The sequence below is a fragment of the Asparagus officinalis genome, chromosome 7, assembly GCF_001876935.1.
Source record: "Asparagus officinalis chromosome 7, Aspof.V1, whole genome shotgun sequence".
NCBI classification, from domain to species: Eukaryota; Viridiplantae; Streptophyta; class Magnoliopsida; order Asparagales; family Asparagaceae; genus Asparagus; species Asparagus officinalis.
The window spans coordinates 60,959,747-60,981,390 of NC_033800.1; the positions used below are offsets into that span (position 1 = coordinate 60,959,747).

Below are 21,644 nucleotides of genomic sequence, written 5' to 3' on the forward strand. Positions count from 1 at the left end.
ATTAAAATTATATTAAATTTTTAATATGTTTTTAATTTAATAGATGAAATTAAAAATTAATATGTATTTTCTTAAACATAATGTAGATAACAAGGAGATTCCGCTTACAGTCAAGAGATTAAAATTGTTAACAATGATGTGGATGATAAAAAACTCAAAAGGTTACTAATTGACGGAAAGGTAACGTTTCCATAATCTTATTAATAAAATTATATTCCTCAAAAGTTTGCAATGTATTCATTGTTGTAATAATAAATTTATTTTTATTAAAGCATGAAAAATCACTCGATATGACGCTGGTTGATGGTAATGATAATCCATCGATCAATTCAATATACTCCAAACTTTCGACAATTTAAAATAGTATTGATAAAAATTTGAAAAAGAAGCTGTTTGCCAAATATAATATTAGTTTCATTATTTCAAAATTTAAATCATTAACATGTTGTACTAAGACGAATGTATTATTATCACATGATGAGAAACCAATTGAATTGAATGAAGATGGTGTCGTTGATAATCAATCTGTTGAATTAACTCCAAACTAATCTATATTGATATCCACCATTAATAGCAAAGGCAAAACGAAGATTTTAGATCTTTTACCTATTGTTACACTTGACTCTTCTATATTTAAAATCACACCTACAACTACTAAAAAAAATAAGGATACAATCAAGTTGGCTTATTTATACATTAATTAATTTTTTATATATTTTTTTGATGTTAAATTTACCAATAAACGTGTTTTTTATTTTGCAAAAATAGACAAAGAACTAGCTCTTTCAACTTTCAAGAAGAGGATTAAGACGGAGAAAAAATAATCATAAATTATTAGAGCTCTTCTTTATATTTTGCTTATAACATCTTATGACTGTTTGATTGATTGAGATTTTTTTGGGTGACGCATCATTTGCGAATGATGTTTTTTGAACATTAAATAGTCTTATATCTTAATTTCTTTTAAGTTGCATTTAGTATATTTTGATTATCTTCATTTTATTCATTTCTTATAAAATTTTAGTTTAAATGATCTTAATTATAGTTTTTATATAAGTTGTTTGATACAGTTATTTCCATGTAGATACATGTCATCTAACCTCATTAGGGATGGGTGAGAGTGGGGCTCACGTGTTTTGAAGGGGATTGAGTCGTTAGATATTAAAAATTATATTCAGATGAGAGTTGTTGAATCGCGACGAAATATAGATGAACTGCGATAAGACCGTGTTTAGCACAAGCTAAAACACTAGTTATAGGATTACTCTAGAAACGACTAATAGCAGCTCTTTTGAAGGACCTTAATAATTCTTGGAGAACTAACATTTATTTATGGGTTTTCATATGAAGCCTGCAAAACAATGGAAGATAAAGATAATTTCTCTCTTAATGAAGGCAATACAGGCACTTCTCTGATATTCTTCAAAGAAAGAGAAGGCAGGGCATGGACCATGATAATAAACCAACAATTTGATAAAGACTCGTGATATTTCCCCTCACTGGCATAAAAATTAAAGGCAATTTCCCCAAAGATTGGTGGCTGGTGGGCTCCATAGAGATTTCAAACAAATTATATCTTTCCTTTTTCCTTTTCATGAAATTTGTTTTTCTTTTTTTCTTTTTTTTTGAAATAAAGATTATAATTTTTTTTCTTTTCTTTTGTTTTTTTAACCTGTTTGCGGAATTACTGTGTTAGGTGGCGAATGGGCCGCATTATTATTGGGCCGCCCGGTTGACTGGGTTTTGACTGGCGCTGGTTGTATTTTTTAAATTTCTTATTATGTGTAAAGATTTGGATTTTCTTCCCTATGAAAAAGGAGTAGAGAAACTAATATTTTTTATTGTGGTTATTTCTCTAATTTACATTCAAAGGTAAATAATAGTCACCCGCTAAATAAATCAATGTATGTAATAAAAAAAATTTGTAAATTTAAATACGGTGTGCATAGACATAGCTTTAGTGAAATATGTAAGTAGCAGAAAGCTATTTCTCAAGATATTGAACATTTATAGTCAATTTGACAGTGCTACTAATGTAATAGCCATCAGAGTGTACTATTATTTTTAGGAACGATGCACCTTAGTCAGGGGACTCCTTCAACCAAGGTGAGCCTGAAATCAAACCCAAATGCTCTCGACACAAAAAACATACCTCATGAACACTAGGAGAATGATTTGAACTTGGTACCTTGATCTCGCTTGAATAATAATATCGACGTGATTAAAAGCTATAATTTAACCTAGTTGCCCTCCCCAGGCGAATTAATTATTTACGGGAAAAAAAGGCTTAGCAGCAGAGAAATACCTCATATTTTCTTCTCTTTTGCACGTATATACTCTCACTAGTTTTTATAGCAATTATATACCCCGAATTTTTTTGAAAGTTGAAATTTGAAATCTAATACCTTCAGCTAGTTTTCACGTGACAATTACAAGTTAATTAAGATTTTTTTAATTCTTAAACTTTTTTAAATTTGCCATTAAACACATCCTAGTTTCATTTTAAACACACGCCAAACGTATTGTAAAATATTATTACAGTGGAATTTAGTGGTAAATTCAACATTAACCGATGAAAAAGTTCTAAGAGCAGAGTGCTAGTGTCAAATAGAAAAATCAGAGAAAACTTCTCACATTTGCGTAAGTGAAGGCATTAAAGTGAAAAATTTGGAAAGTTCAAGATTTATAATTGCTAGAAAAAACAAGCGGAATATGTAAGTGCGAAGTTGGGCAAACTGCAAGGTATTCAAGTGCTAACTTCCTTAAGAATGAATTCCTGATGTTTGTACGTGCGATGCACGTACGGGCTGTTAAACACGTATCCATCCAATCAAGTCACGCCACATCAGCACAACACTGAACAATTTAAACTCCGCTCTCAAAAACCCGTTAACCTGAGGCCGACTAAACCCTCAGCCTCAGAGAAATGACCTCTCGCCGGCGAGCCGCCGGCGACTCCACAACCCTTTCTCAGATCTCCGACGAGATCCTATCCGAAGATCCGAAACCCGATTCGAAGCCGGATCTGCCATTGGCTCCTCCAAGACTGGGGTTTATCGTTGAGCTTTCCGCCCTCTTGCTCCTCCCTTTCTTCTATCTTCTCTTCTTTCACTATGAAATTGACCATGATCTTCGGAGATCGATCGCCATTAATGTTGGTGTGAGCTTCGGTGGCTTCGTTCTGACGGTTCGATTGATCCCGGTGGCGGCCAGGTATTTGTTGAGGAGGAGTATGTTTGGGCTTGATATTAACAAGAAGGGAACTCCTCAGGGAGGAATCAAAGTGTAAGTTGTTTTTTGCTTGTTTTTGGAATTAAGTGCGAGGTTATTGTTAAAGATTCAATTTTGATGAAGCATATGAAGAAAAATACGACTTTTTTAGTTTATTTTTTTAAAGAATCATTCTGGTTTGTTTTGTGAATATTTTTTCAGGCCTGAATCGTTGGGTATTGTTGTAGGAATTGTCTACTTGGTCGTCGCTATACTTTTTCAGCATTTCAACTTCACAGCAGACTCTAATGTATGTTCCTCAATTGTTTACTTTATACACAAATTATTCTTTCATTAGAGCTATAAAGTAAACACGTTTGGTTTGAAATTGATTAATTTGTCACAGTGTTTGTTTTGGTATCATGTTTGGTCAAAAACTTGCTCTAAAGATTTGTTCTAGATGTTTATCAACTGTACATGGCATCTATATTTAACTGCGGTGGGTGAAAATAATTAACAACAAAAGGCACCACACCAACTGGATGTAGATCTTATCCATCTGCAGTTTAGGCTCAAATGTTTGAGGAGAAAACCTCAATTATTCTTGAAGGAGTCCTGATAAAAGATTGGAAGAGAAACATACCCTAGAACCCTTCTTTGTCATCCAATCCTTGTTTGCAAACATCGCCAGTGGTCGAAAGCTCAATCCGAAGTTGAAATTTGGCACAAAGTGCAAATTATCACATTCAAATGAAAATTTGAGGCGTCAAAGTGCCAAAAAACAAACTTCGTGGCATCAAAGTTAAACAAGGTGACAACTTTATCGCGTCGAAGTGCAAACTATCTTAATTGCTAGGACATAAAACAACTATCGTGACGTGCTAGTGTTAACAATATTTAAAAATGGTTATCTTTCCAAAGTGTAAATTATAAGGACGGATGATGATAGGGTTTGCTATAAGAATTGAACTCATCTCTGATACGTGATTTAATCCGAAAAATGACATAATGCATGCCCAGTATCCCTTGTTCTTAAATTAGCGTTACAGGCATCATAGACCTTGAATGTCAGCATTGTAGACTTTATAATCCCTTTATCTTGGGCACTTCCCATGTTCTTACATTTCTCTAAAGCTTCACAGTTAAGGATCATTTGCTCTGGTTATTGGTTCACATGCCTTAAAAACTTTGTTCTACAGTTCAACTTTTTCATAAAGGGGGGAATTAATACCTTATGCGGATTTGTCCACATATAAAGCATCACTCTTCAACTTTATACTACAAACAAACTTGACTTTTTTTTGAGGCATCTCCTTCCGGTCAAAACATTGATCTATCCTATCCATCCAATCTAAAATCCTCCCCAGCACTAGTTTTCATACCTTGGTCACATTGACCTTTGCTTTGCCTACATTTCTTGTGCCTCCTCATATTAAGTTTGTATAACTGTTTTGTTGCCTTACTTTGTGGTCTCTACTTTTGGTCTAGAGGCATATCCTTGAACAACTTGGTAATACACTGCACTTGTGTTTGGATCTCCTGGATTTGCATTTGTTGGATTAGCAAGCATCTCCTCATGTGGAAAGTCATTGGCTATTTGGACCTAATAATGAACTTGCGAATCACTAGTGTCCATGATGGTAAAAGTCCACAATCTTAATAACCAAGCTAGACACATGCTATAGGGACTAAATATGAATGGGGTGATTTTTTGTGTGATTTCTTTTTCAATTCAAATTTTGAACGAAGTGCATAAAAATCGACCTTCATGCACTCCTAAAGCTCTAATGCTAAATCTAGGACTGGTAGTATCTACTTTTGTTACATTGAAAGTCATTTTAATTCTCTAGTAAAATGAAATATTTTTTTCTGTATGGAATTTTAGCTGGACAGCTAAGACTCTTTGCTAATGCACTTCATAAAACTTCATATTTCTGATGCAGTGGCTTGTCGAGTATAATGCAGCATTAGCATCTATTTGCTTCATGATTCTGCTTGGATTTGTTGATGATGTTCTCCATATTCCATGGAGAGTGTACGCCCTTCATCATTTTTACTATTTCTTTGTCCAATTTAACAGATCAACTAAGTTTGCTCTGAGAAGTTGGTATGCTATTGTTCTAAATTAAACTGGTAGATTGATTAAAGATTAAAAAATTATGAAAAACAGAAAACTGGTGTTGCCATCATTTGCAGCACTTCCTTTGTTGATGGCATATGCTGGACATACTACTATCATCATACCAAAGCCTCTAATTCAATACATCGGGGTAGCTGTTCTTGATTTAGGTAAGCTTATAGTTTTCTAATCTTGCTTCCTTCCTAGTGGAATTATAGATGTAACTTGATGCCACTACTACTACGTTATATTTGACATTCTATTTAGTTGGCTATTGATTTGATAAAAGTAATTTAAAAAAAAATTATCTTTTAGAACCAGCATCTTCCTAATTTTTGTCATTTTAATTGAACAACACATTTTTATCTAACAATTTTCTTGTAGCACTTTTTGATGAAGAATCTACTTCAAAACTTATTTGGATGCTATTGCCCTCATTAAAGGAAATAGGCTATATTTTCCTTTGTGCATCCACATGTAATTCATGGATGGAGAGTTTTAGAAGGTGACTTTAGGAATAATTCCAGTATTTTTCAAAATTTCCTACTCTTATTTCCTTTTAGTATTCCATTCCTCCTGTCTCCTTTTTTCATTTGATTAAGCAGCTTGGGGGGCTGCTTTCTGTTGCTGCCATAGTTCTGGGATCTGTTGCGTACTACCGTAGAACACCTAGAGTTTCAATGATGCTTGTTTCCTTCTTGTTCTGCCTTTAACTTCTTCCTATTTTGCTTCCCTGCTCTGGCCATCGTTGTTTCAGTTGGACTTTCACATATATAATATATTTATATGATTTATACATCATTATAAAGAACTTCACTTATTCCTATCTATACCAAGTGCTCTGTTTCTGAAACTTTCTCTAGAAACTATCCCCATTGGTTTGCCATACATTAAGCATCTCCTTCCAAGGGAAACTTTTTTTTAATATCATGAACCCCACTAGTGTTGCTGAATCAAAGATGACTGATATTAAGGGGCTACGTAAGTATGGGGGCCGAGTGATTTCATTGAATGAGGAGAATATAGGTGGCAGACATCATGTAAAAGGAACATTGTGGTCAGTAAAGTAAAAGACACAACAAGATCTATGAGTTAGGAATGTTTGGAGGATGGGAAAAGGAAGCAATTTGTAGCTGACAGACCTCCAGGGAGTAAATGGGTGGAAAAGTTAAAGAATATTTAGGATCTCGATTATGTATTAAATTATCAAATGGCATGTGGAGTTGTTTTGGAGGCGATTCTCCTACCGGGAGTATTGTGGCCTACTCAGATTAATTTCACCATTATAACCAACTTGCTTGAGTAGTTACTGGCTTACTGCTATGACTTTTAGAAAGGGTAACACTTGGTTATAAGGACTACAAAGGAATATATATTATGAGATATTAGGAGATATGATTAAATATGATTTTATCTCATACCTATTTTCTAATATCTTCCTAATCTTTATTTAAGTGAGGATAGGGTTCGAGAATAATATCTTGACATTTTTCTATTTCTCTATGTAGTATCAGAGCCATCCTCTTGATCCTAGAGAGATCTCTTTCTTCATCGTCTATATTGAGCTCCCGAGGGATTTTTTGCCGAAAACTTTGTCCTTACCCTCAGCGGTCTCGACATCGAATTACACACCGGCTATTGTTCATCAAGTACTGTTCACCATTGATTTTCTGCCCACAGGCTACTGTTCATCTATACTCATGTATTTTTCATATCCTCGGATTACTGTTTATCGTCCGCTCTGATCAGAGCCGACTCCGCTCTCATCTGCCTCATCGACCTGTGCCTCGTTGACCTCATTGATTTTTGCTCAAGCCCAAAGTCAACTCCACCTCTTGGATCATTTGTTTGTTAGATCCTTTAAAAAAAATCATTTGTTGTTGGATCTTATAAGGAAGGATAATTTGTTTGGTAGATCCTTGAAAGAAGGATCATTTATTGTTGGATTCTTGAAAGAAGGATCATTTGTTGTTTGATCCTTCAATAAAGGATCATTTATTGTTGGATCTTAGAAAGATCATTTATTGTTGGATCCTTTAAGGATCATTTGATCGGTGGAGCCTTAGAAGGGATCAGCTGATTTGAAGACATCCAAGTGAAAGAGAAGAAGGTCAAGACTACTTTGACTTTTTTTAAAGTATTGTCACAGATTAGAGTGTGTGCACTTTATTTGTAACAGGCTAGTCTAGCTAGATATGTATGATATTCATGCTCCAGCTTGAGGGAGAGTGTTAAGGAATATATTATGAGACATTATTGAGATATCAAATGATATGGTTAGATATAATTTTATCTCATACCTGTTTTGTAATATCCTCTTAACCTCTATTTTAGAGAGGTTGGGGTTAGATGGATAATATATTGGTCTTTTTATAATTCTCTACACCATTTAGGAGAAAATATTTCAATAAAGATTCTATTCTTTCAAGAGTTCTTGTAGAACTTCTTGCTTTGTGATAAACTTTATTTAAAACATTAGAAAGACAATATCAAATTTTAAAATCTTTCCTTGACTACTTTTATTATTTTCAGCATTAAGATCTGGGCAGAAACCTTATGACTGGCAGGAGATAGAAATAGGAAATGCCACTGGTAGAGCTAATAAAACAATTTTATTCTCTGGTTATTTCGTTTCTTTCATTACTGTGACATAAAATCCTAAGAAGAGATCAAGATGCCATTTTTTTTATCTTATTTAATATTTGTCGATGATGAAGCCATTCTTGCTATGTAAAATCCTCAATAGCAATAAGCATTCTTATGCAAATATTTACTTGGGTACGTTATATTTCAATGTTTGGCTGGATAGGGTTGATTCATGTTTGTGTGACTTCGAAAGGACAGGTTGGATATACAAGCTCTATATGGGCATGCTGGCAGTATTTTGCACAAATGCCATTAACATTCATGCTGGACTTAATGGTCTTGAAGTCGGGCAAACAGTTGTCATTTCAACTGCAGTAAGATAAATACATGTTGCTTGAATCATCCTTAGTATTGATATTTATATTTTTACATTACAAGTTTTAGCGCTGATGGAATAATGATAGCTGTTAATGGCAGATTTTGATACATAATGTGATGCAAATTGGTGCATCTTCAGACCCCGAGTACAAACAGGCTCATGCATTCTCAATTTACCTTATCCTGCCTCTCCTGGCTACTTCATTGGCTTTACTTTCGTATAACTGGTACACATCTTATGTAGATCTTCATTTTAAGTTTCTTAATAATTATCAATTTTTATGGATTCTTAATTATTTTCTTGACTGGGCTTGTAATTTAAAATACATCTAGATGGTAACTCGTTCACCTTAAATGACAGGTATCCTTCGTCAGTTTTTGTTGGTGACACCTATACTTATTTTGCTGGAATGACTATGGCTGTGGTTGGGATACTTGGCCATTTCAGGTATCTACACCACTGTAAGGCATAAATTTCTATCTTATTATGTAGGGTTACTTGCAGAATGCGGATCAACCCCCTGTACTATTGCCCAATTGTGGACAGACCCCCTTTCATTCTAATGGTGCAGATAGACCCCTTGTATATCTTCGATTAACCCTATTATGTAATTCTGACAACTTATGCATGAATTTTCATAAATAAAGCACTTATTTAACTAGAAGCTCCCGAGGAACAGTCAAACATGGAAGAAATTATCGTCAATCCTGCGCGCACAGTAAGCACAAAACAGCAATCATAATTTCATGATGATATGCCCTAGCTTGAACATCCTCCTAATTGCACTTCAACTGAACGGGATATGAATAATTAATAGAGTTACTTAAAGTTCTGGATAGCATTGGCGTAATTTCTATCTTACTATGCAATTATTGTGGAATGCGGATAGACTCCTGTGTATCTCCTATTAACCCTATTATGTATTTCTAATAATTTATGTATGAATTTCCATAAATAAAGCACTTATATAACTAGAAACTCTAGAGGAACAGTCAAACATGGAAAGAAATTATCATCAAACCTGCACGGCTGCACGCACAGGAAGCACAAAACAGCAATTATAATGTTTTCTATTGATGATATGCCCTGGCTTGAACACCCCTCACTTGCATATCAATTGAACAGGATATGAATATTTAATAGAGTTACTTAAAGTTCTGGATAGCAGTCGATAAGATAAGCCATCGAAATGGATGGTGGATCATCCTTATTGATGATAAACTCTACTATCCGCTTCATTCAGAAGATATTAAGTAAGAGTCTTGTATCACTTGTCTACTGGTGGAAATATGTGGGTGAATATAAGGAGTAAAAGTTGTATAGTTATTTTGTGTGTATTGTTGGAGCCCTTTGTTGGTTACTAATATTTTCTTTTTTCCTTTAAAGAGACAAGTAAACAACAAAAGTTTGCATACCATTTGTTTGTTTGTAAGTTCTCCACATTATTTGTTTTTGTCCAGGGGAATGTAAAGTTTGGTCTTTTGTTTCATGAACTTAAGCATTGTGATTAATAAGGTGAGTCTTCTGTTTTTCTTTTGACGAGTTAAGTCTTTTAGTTTTAGGTCTTATAGAACTCACAAGTTGCCAATAGTATCATTTGCCTGTAATGTGGCATCACCATCGCATATTGTTGACCGATGGTGATGCCAAATTGATGAATACCCTTCCATCTTTCATTTTTCTCCACCCCTAGAAATGCTATGAAAAGAATATACTCTCTATCTTTCTATACAGTCTTCTGGATTTAAGTGTCTTCTCCATGATTTGTTCCGGATTGGGAGATTGTGGAGATGATGATACTTGGACTTGTCAGTCTTGAGATAATTTATCATATAGCTTTTATTCTGAGAATGGATGTTGCGAATGGTTGCATTTAATTGAGCAAGAAGATTTTCATGTATGTAGAATATTGTAATCATCTGGTTTCTTTTCGATACTCACCACTGTCATGTTTTCATGTGCAGCGAGACACTCCTACTATTCTTCTTGCCTCAAGTCTTAAATTTTCTTTATTCCTGTCCTCAGGTTTGCTGACACATAGGCATGCTTTATTTTGTTTGCGTCTACTTATTGTGTGTCATCTCATGCAATTTTCTTCTATCTTTTTCTTGTCAGCTTTTTAAGATCATTCCCTGTCCAAGGCATCGTCTGCCAAGGTACCATTAAGAATGACTTGAAAATGAACGTCTTCTCAAAATGATCTACAAAAAAAAAATGTTTCACAAGCAATGAAAAGTTTTAACACATTTTAAGTATTTTCATTGCAGATTTGATCCTCATACAGGGTTGCTTACTGGAACAAAAGATGGGACGCTTGTCAACCTATTTCTCCGGTTGTTTGGACAGTGCTCTGAGAAGGCTTTGTGCATTAGACTCCTTATTTTCCAGGTAATTTCCCCCCATAACTTACTCTCATGAGATTATCTCAGGGATAGATAGATAGATAAGAACCGAAGGGAAATGCATTTATTTCAGTTTCATGCTATTCTGGATGGAAATTGTTCAGTTCTATGTTGTGTTTCCTGTTTTTTCTTTCAATAATGTCTTGCTAACCAGAGTGAAGATGATCTTATCGCAGGGTTTGGCATGCCTGCTCTGTTTCGGTCTGAGATTCGTTCTTGCTGGTTGGTACAAATGAAGTCAAGCAGAGAATAAGCTATAGTTTCTGGTTCCAGAAAACCGTGCCACTTCGCAAACAAGTTTGGCTGCAGGAGTAGCAAAACATTCATTTTGTAACCATCTACAGAGTATTATTTGAAGAAATTACCGATGCAGTTTTCCTAGTTGTGTAGATGCCTTTGAGAGAACTTGTGCGTCATGCTTTGTAGAAGATAAAACATTTCATGAATACAGTGTACATCTTATTGTGCTCACTGCTAATATTTGCATGAACTCTTTAAGGTTTTGATACACAAAATTTAAAGTGTTCTCTAAATTGCTAGTGACAAACTATTGAATAGTTCCATTGCCTGTAATAACATGAACTATTTTAAAGGTCAAATTCTAATTTCTGCCTTAATGTTATACATTGTCATGTCCGGATGCAAAATTTGAACACTGCAAACGTACGTGTTCTTGTTGTCCCCTAAATTTGCAAGATCTTATCAATATAAAGATAAAAGATCCCTTGAGATTTCTGCGGGCTAGCCATAACTACATAAATTGTTGGTTATAAAAACCTAAAGAGAGGAGCGCAGAGCAAGCGAAAACCAAAAGTAGACTCTGCTCTCAAAAGCTTGGAGAACTTCTCATGATTTATTCTGGGGTCCAGAGTTGGATCCCATCTCACGCATTATGGAGGAGGAAGAATTTCTTCTTCTCACTTTTTTTGTCATATAATCTTTTTTCTTAAGTGATCACACCGATCAAAAATTATGAACTACAACTTAAGCTACAGAGCATGAACCAACGGCAAACAAATAAGTAAAAATATTGGCTTTGCTTTCATAAAATCCTTCACTGCTCTTTCCGGATAAAAAAAAGCTCCACCCGATTAAGGACACAAGATTATTGATAGAATTAACGTATCAACATAAACCACAGAAATCCTCTTTTGGCGCTTTTAGATATTGGTCCCTTACGTCTTGCATAATTTGATATTAGTCACTAGAATCATTAAAGTTGCTGTTAGGTCCCTCAAATCTCAAGGTTTCTTTCAATTTAGTCCGAAAGGAGCACTTTGCATCGACGGCAACCCTTACCTACAAACCAGTGGCTCGTATATCTACTACAAACTAGAGGCTTGGCCATCTCTCTCTCTCTGTCTCTCTCTCTCTCCATCCTTTATATTAGAGAAAGAGAGGAGAAGGAAGAAGATGGCATTGCCATTGATCTCTTCTTCATTCTCTTTCCTCGTCTCCACCTACCCATCACCATCGACAAGGCCCATACCCTTTCATCCAACCAAGAAACCCTCCAATTATTTCTGCACTCGTCCTTCACCTCCTCCTCCTCACAAGAGCCCAGCCCTGACAAGGTGCTCCGCTCAGCCCCAGGGGAGGCAGCCCACCGAGGAATTTGAGAGGCTCTTCTCCAACCTCAACCAGGCCACAATGAAGAGAGAACCAGGCTCGATGCTAACTGGCTGCGCTCTGAATTATACCAAATTATTCGTGTTGGCAGTTACTTATGTACGTTTTCTCTTTTGGATCGCAGGCAGCATTACTAGTGGAATTTTATTGGTCGCCGGGACCACGGTATGCTTGTTAAATGTTGTTGCTAGATTTCATTCTTATGTTGTTTAATTTAGTAGAATACGAACAAAAGAAAACTATTTTTGGGGTCCATATGTATCATGTTAAGAAGGTTCATTTAGTCTCATGGTAAGATTTGGGTTCCTTCCTCTAACAGATAGCTAGCTATTAGGGGGTGAGTTATCCTAGGTTTCTTATTAATGATATCTGGGACAAACTCATCTTCCTAGTTGCAAGAGGGCTGCGGGGTTGTTGATATGTTGGCAATGCGGTGTTCGTCTGGGACTAGCCTAGTGCAAAGCCAGAGGGGTGACATTTGGGATTGCAATGTTTCGATGAGACTAGACAAGTGCTAAGCCAGACTGCGTGGGTGTGGAGAGTATGGAAGTGTAGTGGTATTTTGGGGTCCATTAACCATTTGGTTCCACATTGAATAAACGAGGAGTCAATTGTGTATTTACAAGATATCTGGGTTAGTGGAGCCAGTGGTGAGACTAGCATTGCCGTGTTCTTCCAGTACCAGTGTGTTTGGGTGGAAAATCGATTTCTTCATTGTATAACTTGTTATAACTTTAGTCGTTACAACAAGTTCAAAAAAAGATCGGTCTTTTTATAAGACCTTTACACAATGAAATTAAAATTACAATCTCATTCAAACAAACGCAACGGGTGTTTATTGCCCGCTGCTTGTGTGAGATCTTTACCTGTGACGGGGACGATCAGATCAGATCCGAAGCTTCGTTGATTCGCGAAGGAATCAAGAAACTGAAACAATTATCTCGGTAACAGCGAGATAACCACTCTTCTCGAGATCACCGCAACGGGGCAATCTCAATGGAAGGAACCGGGCTGCAGATCTGATGAACTCCTCTTCTTTATGCCGAAGAATTCGCTGATATCTCCTCATCCTCTCTGAAATTCGTGGCTCTTCAGTCTTCAGTTCGGCAGGGCTTCGTCAACGCTCGAGAATTTCAGATCTGAAAAAATAAAGGCCCTGGGACTGTATTTATAGGCTTCGGCAGCCCTGTTTTCGGATAAGAACGGTCGATTCTCTCTTATCCTCAGTTGCAACCACTTAATCACGTTCATGGATGATATTAGGTCAGTTAAAACAAATTCAGACGGTTAACGGTCGAAAAACAGCTTTAAACTGTCAAAATCTGATTTTCGGGTCTGCGGACACCCGTGAGTGTCTTGGCCTGGCTGAGACACCAATGGGTGTCTTGGCCTGGCCGAGACACCTGTGTGTCTCTCGACACCTCTGGGTGCCTCGCCGAGGCCTAGAACATACTTCTGCGCGTCTTGTCCATTTTAGCCGTATCTTCGTCGTCCGAACTCGGAATCGTGCGATTCAAGATACGTCGGAAAGCCGTCGAGAAGATCTACAAGCTCCCATGATTGAACCATCTGTGGAGTGGACAAGACATGTGGGGTGTTTCGTCTTTCGTAAGTGACGCGGAGCTCCCGATCAGTTCGTGTTTCTGTTATTTTGAAGTTTCGTTGCTTCGCATGGTTCGTTGACTCACTTCATGCGCTTGTCAATGTCGATTAAGCTTCTGTGACTCGGATAGTGACGTTCATCGTCTTCTCTGTGCCTCGAGTTGTGTGTGAGGGCCCGTAGGCAATTTTAGACGCCTACAGATACCCCCTCCAAAGTGTTTTAGCCTCATTCTTTTATAGAGAAGGCTGGAATACTTTGGATGTGATCGGTCCAACCTTCAGTCGGTATAAATGGACATGTAGTTAGCTTTGATTCTTGACTCCTTCGATTTTCAGTCTATTCGATATTTTAACGAATAGCTGAAGTTCTTCCGGCGCTACGTTTATCGTCTGGCCGTCGTCGAAGTTTTGAATCAAAACTGGTGAGTTGATTTTAGCTCGTGCTGTCAAGTTGACTTTGAACTGACTACCTCTGCCATAATATATTGGCTTAGGGCTACGCGTTGAATGATGTTGTTTCGAATCGCCCGGCGTTGACTTTTCGTTACAACGCATTGATCTCCGTTGGCCTAGGGTTATGCGTTGACCGACGTTGACCTAGGGTTTCGGATTGCCCGACGTTGACTTTTCGTCGCAACGCGTTGAGTGACGTTAACCTAAGATTACGTGTTGATCGGCGTTGACCTAGGGTTTCGGATCGCTCGTCGTTAACACAGTTTATACTCGTACGTTTGCTGGAGTATACACAGTTTAAGCTCTTAAGGTATTGGAGTATGACGGTTCCAACAGTTAGGACTGCAGGACCAACTGTTAAAGCTGATTCGTCTGCAGATATGAATCTTATCCCGAAGTTGTTGGATGTTCGAGTCACGAGACCAACTAATGGGGCTGATACGTCAATGACTCTCATATTCATAGGATTTTTGGTAAACCCTCAGTGATCAACGGGTTTGATGAACCTTTACCGACTACCGTTTGAGTCGGGTTAGCATGGGAATTGTTTAAGTCCGTTCTGCATGTGACGTTGTGCTAAAAGAGTTAACTCTTTTAGTGATACGATATTGAATATGTAGACTTCGTCTTTCTTACGGGAATAGACTACCCGACCGCATGTATCAGATACAGACTCAGGATTTTTGGCATATCCTCAACCATCAACGGATTTAACGTGCCTTTACCGATTACTGTTTGAATCGGGCTTGCATGCGGATTGTTTAAGTCCGTTCCGCATGTAACGTTGTGCTAAAAGAGTTAACTCTTTTAGTGCTACGATATTGAATACGTAGACTTCGTCTTTCTCAAGGAAATAGACTACCCGGTGTAGGCATCGAAAATCGCCTATAGGCCTCTGCGAACAGCTCAGTGTTAAGGAACGACGATGAACGTCACTATCCGGTTCATAGCAGTTCAATTAACGTCGGTGAACGCTTGAAGTGAATCGACGAACTACGCGAGCCGACAGAATTCTGGAACTACGAAGGCACGGGCTAATCGGGAGCCCCGCAATGTTTACAAAAGGAACAACGTCCTTCGTGTCTCGTTCATCCTACAGATAATCTAACCATCGGAGCTGATAGAACTCTTCGTCAGACTTCCAACGCACTTCGAATCACTGAAATCCGAGTTCGGACGAAGAATTTACAGTGGAAGCGGACGAATACACCTCAACGGAGCGTCTTGGTTAATGTGCGACACCCCAGGGGTGTCTTAGATTTTCTGAGACACCCCAAGGGTGTCTTGGAATTTCCAAGACACCCCAGGGGTGTCTCGGAATTTCCGGGACACCCCAAGGGTGTCTCGGATTTTCCGGGACACCCCATGGGTGTCCCAATGCGGATTTGACCCCCTAAAGCGGTTTTAACCGCTCCGTTATCCCTCGTGCCTATAAATACAAGCCTTAGGCCTCATTTTTTCAGATCTGGAATTTTGGAGAATAGGCGAAGCCCTGCCGGAGTGAAGAGTGATCGAACACTTTAACACAAAGAGAGTTCTTCGTCAGATCTACTTCACCCGTACCCGAGCCTTAGTATTGCCCCTTGCGGAGTGAAGAGTGATTGAACCCAAATGGGAGGGACCATTCGTAGTAGAGACAGTCTACTCGAGTGGCGCATATCGTCTTGTCACCAAGGACGGTGACCGGCTTATGATGCCGATAAACGGCAAGTTCCTGAAAAAATACTACCCTTAGTATCTTCAGGATAACCAATGTATCGGGAAGTTCCCGGAAGAATACTACATGGGGTATTCTTAGGGATAACCCAGTCACTGTAGAATTGATGAATAAGAAATCTACGTTCGAACTCTGAATGTCAGAATGTTTCTTCTTATTTTTATCAAAATTCTCTAACTCTTATGAGTTATTTTTGTGAGATGAGATCCAACCTTCTGGTAGGTTAATCTTTCCTCACCAAACCATCTGCCGATCAAATTAATCGATAGTGGATCCACCAACATTTCCATCTGCTAGTCATTGGCATTTCTCAGACTCAACATGTTAGGTCCTAATCACCTAGCATTGAAGTCTTCCTTTGAGTGATAATACGAGTCGGCACTTTCTTTGCTACCTGTATTCCACTTTCTTTGCTTTCAGGTCAAACCTATAAAAGTTAGGGCCAAAGCCAAATTCCTTTCTCGATTCCTTCCATGAACGAGAGGTCCACTTTCAATTCGAACAGTCAAACCTATAAAAGTTAGGATTGTTCCCGATCTCACTTAGTCAAGCCTACAAATAGTTAGGACTAAGACCGAGTCATTCCTTTTCGATAAACGAAAATCCGCCTTTGTTCTTTTTTCCACCAAACCTATAAAAGTTAGGGTCGAAATTGGGCTTTCTCCTCAATGAATGAGGGATTCTTTTGATTCAAATGACCAATCCTATAAAAGTTAGGGCCGTTTGAACTTTGCCGATTCTCGGAGTGGAGATCCCACTCTTAGTTTCATCTTTTCGGATTCTGGGGGTGGAGATCCCACCTTGAGTTTTCTTTCCGACTGTAGATAGAATATAAAATTCTTTCTCTTCAGTCCCGGGGGATAGAATATAAAATTCTTTCTCTCTCGTTTCCCAATCCGTCTTTATTCTGATAAAGGACACAATTTCCAATTTCCAATCCGGGCACTTTGAGCACGGGAAATTTTATCTCAACTCCTAAATAGAGATAAGTCTACGCCTAACACGCGTCGCCGGTTTAGTCTTTCGCCGATTGAAAAAGACACCAGGGTCTAAACTTGGGGAATTTTATCCCGAAGCCTAAGAAGGGATAAGTCGTCGTCTAATACACGGCGCGGGGTACATTTTCCCTATAAAAAATGGTTAAGCCTATGTATTCAAAATCATAGCACAAAGTCTTAGAGAATTCACTCTCTTAGCACAACGTCACATGCGAACGGATTTAGACAATCCGCATGCTAGCCCGATTCAAACGGTAATCGGTAAAGGCACATCAAACCCGTTGAAGGCTGGGGGTTTGTCAAAAATCCCAAAGTCTATGTCTAACACGCATCGCCGGTTTAGTCTTTCGCCGATTAAAAAAGACACCAGGGTCTAAACCTGGGGAATTTTATCCCGAAGCCTAAGAATGGATAAGTCGTCGTCTAATACGCGGCGCGGGGTACCTTTTCCCTATAAGAAATGGTTAAGCCTATGTATTCAAAATCATAGCATCAAGTCTAAGAAAAGCGATTTTCTTAGCACAACGTTACATGTGAGACGAGTTTTAATAATTCACATGCTAGTCCGATCCAAACGGTAATCGGTAAAGACATATCAAACCCGTTGATGGCTGGGGGTTTGCCAAAAATCCTGTAAATCTTGTCATAGCTGAGTTCAAAATAAATAAAGAAATACCATAAAGGAATCGAATGCGGAGTCTCTATTAATAGATCAAGTCAAAGCATACAATAAAAAGCTCGTTAGCCCGAAGGCAGCTGACGGCTAAGAACATGAGACTCTAAACTAGAAAGCCTATCTATATAACTCTGCTCAAGTTCTGCCTGCAGGCCAGCTCGGACGGATTCCTCAGAACTGCTCAAGATCTTCACGGCTTCATTCTTCAGCTTCATCAGTCTCTCCTGTGTAGATCCTAGCTTCTCGAGGGCCTGTCCACGAGAATGCTATACTCCAGCCAGGTCTTCTGCAATGATAGTAATGGACTCCTCGGCGTGTTTCAAGGCCTCCTTCCACCTAGCCATTTCCTCGCGGCCGGAATCTAAAGAGCAGAGTAGCTCGGCCCTATCTGTATCCTTCCTCGCCACGGTAGCCATCAGCTGCGCAATTGAATGCTCATGTGACTGAAGCTCACTGCCGATGGAAGATCTCAGGTCGCGCCACTGTGCCAGCCTGTGCTCCATCTGAGAGGACACGAAGGAAGAAGCTCCATTAGCCTTCAATTCCTTCAACTCTAGGATCTCCGCCTCCAGAGCAGCAAAATCGGCAATGAAAGAATCAGCTAACCCCGGATACCCTTCTTCTATAAACATCATCATGTGACGAGAAAAGGAACGCCTGAACTGATCAAAACAATATCCTCGATGAAGCAGTTTCTCGATCATGCCGTTAAAAAAGGCGGTAAAAAAGCCGAGGTCCGTACGGAAAATGTCTCTGTCAGGATCGGTATCGGCCAAGAGGGCGCGAACATGCTCATATAGAGATGATCGAGATCCTACAAACAACAGTATGGAAAGTTAAGAGATTATCGAATACGATAAGAAAATTTAAAGGCAAATTCCGAGCATACCGATGCCAACGGAGGTCCCCTCAGGCTGAGATCCGACAGGTTCCGAAATAACTGCAGGAGTAGTCATGGAGGGTATATCAACCCCTGTAGGCAAATCGGTCATACCTCTCGGCTGCGGCGGGGAAACACCGCTCTCAGGCAAACTATCAGTCCCAGAAACTGTAGTGGCATCAGGCACAATGACTGGTCCTATAGTTGTACTTCTTTGTTAGCCAAAATAAAAATTTAGACAAATAAGGAGGGTCGGGATGATAAGGTCATCTGCATACCTGTAGGTCCATCATCCTCAGGTATCCGGGGGATGCCAGGAGTCATAAGAGTATCAGTCCCGGTGGTTGGTCCTATGATTGCACCCATATATTAGTCAAAAGTCAGATAAATAAAAAAAGGAGCACGATGCCTCTAAATCGTATGCGTACCTGCAAGCCCGTCACTCCGAGGAAAGCTAGATATGCCGGGAATCGATATTGGGTTAGTCCCAATGACTGGCGCTGTAATATTAATCCTTCGTTAGTCAGACAAAAGACCGGGCAAAATGAAGAGAATCAGACATATACCTGTGAATGTATCACCCTCAAAGGGTGGTCCCACGGTTCTTCTGGTGGCCTGCTCAGCCAACATATCGGCTAATAATCCAGCGTCGGGTCCCGAGGAACCTGGTACGGAGGCACACCTCTGTTCCTCGAAGCCCACATCATGAAAGATCTGATCCTCAGCTGGCTTTTCTATCACGACATCTGCAGAATAGTTTAAGTGTTGGATATATGTACAAGAAGATGGGAAAGAAGGAAAAGCTCAGAAATACCTGCAGCAGGAACAGAATATCCTTGTTCCCCAATATCCATGCTTGAGTTATTCAGGAAATCTGAAAGAATGTGAGGCACAAAAGAATAATGAATCCTGATTTCTCTAACTCCGCCAAATGCTACTCGAGGAGGGTATCGTCGAATTTAGATATACCTGGACATGGAGTGGTGGGCTTGATACTATTAGCCTGCTCGGTGTCAATGTTCATATCAATACCGAGGGAACCATCCCGAATGGCGTCGCACATTTGCTGCACGAAGTTATCCGTATTATCAGAATCAGTGAATACGGGGTCCGGTGGAAGCTCGCCCTCACGTGTGGTTTATGAGCAGTCTTCTTCTTCTTCGGAGTACCAGCCCTCATAAAACCAACGGGTCGCTCATGCATGGACTTGCCACGCGTCTCAACATGCGTGGGAGCTTGGCCGCTAGGCCCGAATCTCGCACAACGGGAAGCAAGCGACTCATGATTGTCGACTGTCCTACCTGAAGTGATAAGGGTCATTTCGTTAAGTGAACAAGATCTTTCGTTGATACCAATTGAAATTAAGAAAGAAGATCAAAGAGCATGACAAACCTGCGTCAAGTTATTCTCTGTCAGTATCTGTATCCACATATTCCTCAGCAGGAGTCTCGTCATCATCATCCGTAGGAAGGAGCTCTTCATCATCTTTGTCCGAGAAAGAAGGTTTGGCATGCCTCTTCCTCTGTTTCCGAGCAACCTCGGCTTTACCAGCAGCCATCATAGCGATCTGGACCGAGTGCTCAGACTGTAACTCTGAAAGACTCCTCACATCTATGGATTCATTGGCGGAAAGGAACCACTTGCAACTGAGGAAAGTAATCAACGGTTGGCGTCTATACGAAGGAAGAGCAAAGTGGGCTCCGGTGCAGCCCACCATAGTCCATAACCATGCCCGTACGCCGTCAATAAGCCCCCCCTCAACCTTCAAACCACGGCTCGGATTCCCAACGTATAGTTGGTCATAGCCGAACTGACGAGCAAAACGGCAGGGAAAGTAAGGTTCTATGTGGCAACGGTTCTTTACCCGAAGAACAAGATACCCAACACGGATGTTCACTAACCAGCGAAAACAACCAACGTCAAGAACGGTCCGATTACTCCTGGGTTTCTCCTCATCAATCAGCACATCACCATAGCGACCCGAAAAGTGAGGAAAACACTTGAAGAACTCCCAGCTCTTTCGAACTTGAAGCTCTCGTTGTGCATCGCTAAATTTCTTCCCGAGCCATCTACTCCTCTCCAACAGCTGCACAAAAGGAACGGGGACATCGACAACGCTGGGCGTCGACATCAAGTCAGGACGGTGAAGAACAAGCCACGCCATCAGATACGCATAAGGAAGCTCGACCTTCGGACAAATAAGCTCGGCCGATGGTTCAGAACCCACCTGTGTAAAACTACTGACCAGATATCTAAGCCCACAATGAATATCAGCGACCATGGCCGGGAGCGGGGAAAGCTCCCTCCCATAAGCTAGCTGGACTGCAGGGAAGAGCACCTCGAGAGGTAAGGCGTCTGATTGCTAATACGGAACGACGCATTTCTTCAACCAGAGGGCAAGATAGCCGGCTAGCAGAGTCCGGGGCTCAATGGACTTCTGTGCACGGCGGAGGAACGAACGAAACTTGGTTCCCGCAGGAAAAGCTCCCTCAGCACTGGCTATAGTATAAGAACGAGCCTCAGCCTTCTCCATCAACTCATTAACGACGGTAGGGGTCAAGACGTCTAACTCACGAAGGGGCTCGCCGGAATCACCCTCCAAATTCGGGAACAAATAGACGGCAAACTACTTCAAGCTGATTTGCTTTTTCCTCTTCGCTGGAGGAGAAGTCTGGATCAAGGAGGTATGATAATGGCACCTCTTCGCTGGAGGAGAAGTCTGGATCAAGGAGGTATGATAATGGCAGGTGAGGTCCCAAAGTGTATCATGCATATCGGGAGTATCCTTCTTCAACCACTCTAACTGCTGGTTCGAGGGAAAGTACTCCTGGTATGGACAATCCCCCATCGGAAGACCAGAAACCTGATGCATCTCGTGTAAGGCCAACCCTAACTCTCCGCCAAGAAATGGCGGCAGCTGACCGGGAGTCCATACATGGTGGCTCGTATAGGGGCATACAATCCACTGCTCTTCAAATCCTTCTCCCAGCGCC

General features: G+C 39.8%; 2 protein-coding genes across 2 annotated transcripts in view; both read left to right on the plus strand.

The window, feature by feature from the left end:
* LOC109849661 (UDP-N-acetylglucosamine--dolichyl-phosphate N-acetylglucosaminephosphotransferase-like) lies at positions 2,894-11,295 on the plus strand. The gene is made up of 11 exons (XM_020419520.1): positions 2,894-3,285; positions 3,433-3,520; positions 5,154-5,245; positions 5,381-5,499; positions 8,174-8,289; positions 8,393-8,520; positions 8,655-8,741; positions 10,259-10,319; positions 10,410-10,450; positions 10,562-10,682; positions 10,873-11,295. The coding sequence occupies exons 1-11, from the start codon at positions 2,927-2,929 to the stop codon at positions 10,930-10,932; spliced, it is 1,272 nt and encodes a 423-aa protein (XP_020275109.1). The 5' UTR covers positions 2,894-2,926; the 3' UTR covers positions 10,933-11,295.
* The window catches only part of LOC109849764 (tyrosine-specific transport protein), a 31,955-nt gene continuing 22,328 nt past the window's right edge, over positions 12,018-21,644 (plus strand). Inside the window, exons 1-2 of the mRNA XM_020419636.1 lie at positions 12,018-12,362; positions 12,450-12,490. Of these exons, the coding sequence (XP_020275225.1) occupies positions 12,110-12,362; positions 12,450-12,490 (294 nt within the window). The 5' untranslated portion in view covers positions 12,018-12,109. The remainder of the gene's footprint in view (positions 12,363-12,449; positions 12,491-21,644) is intronic.

Bases quoted from the DNA above. Each gene is read 5' to 3' on its own strand.
- LOC109849661 (XM_020419520.1), top strand. From the start codon at position 2,927: ATGACCTCTCGCCGGCGAGCCGCCGGCGACTCCACAACCCTTTCTCAG. The intron at 8,290-8,392 runs GTAAGATAAATA...TGTTAATGGCAG, and splicing joins CAGTTGTCATTTCAACTGCA to ATTTTGATACATAATGTGAT. The intron at 8,521-8,654 runs GTACACATCTTA...CTTAAATGACAG, and splicing joins GCTTTACTTTCGTATAACTG to GTATCCTTCGTCAGTTTTTG.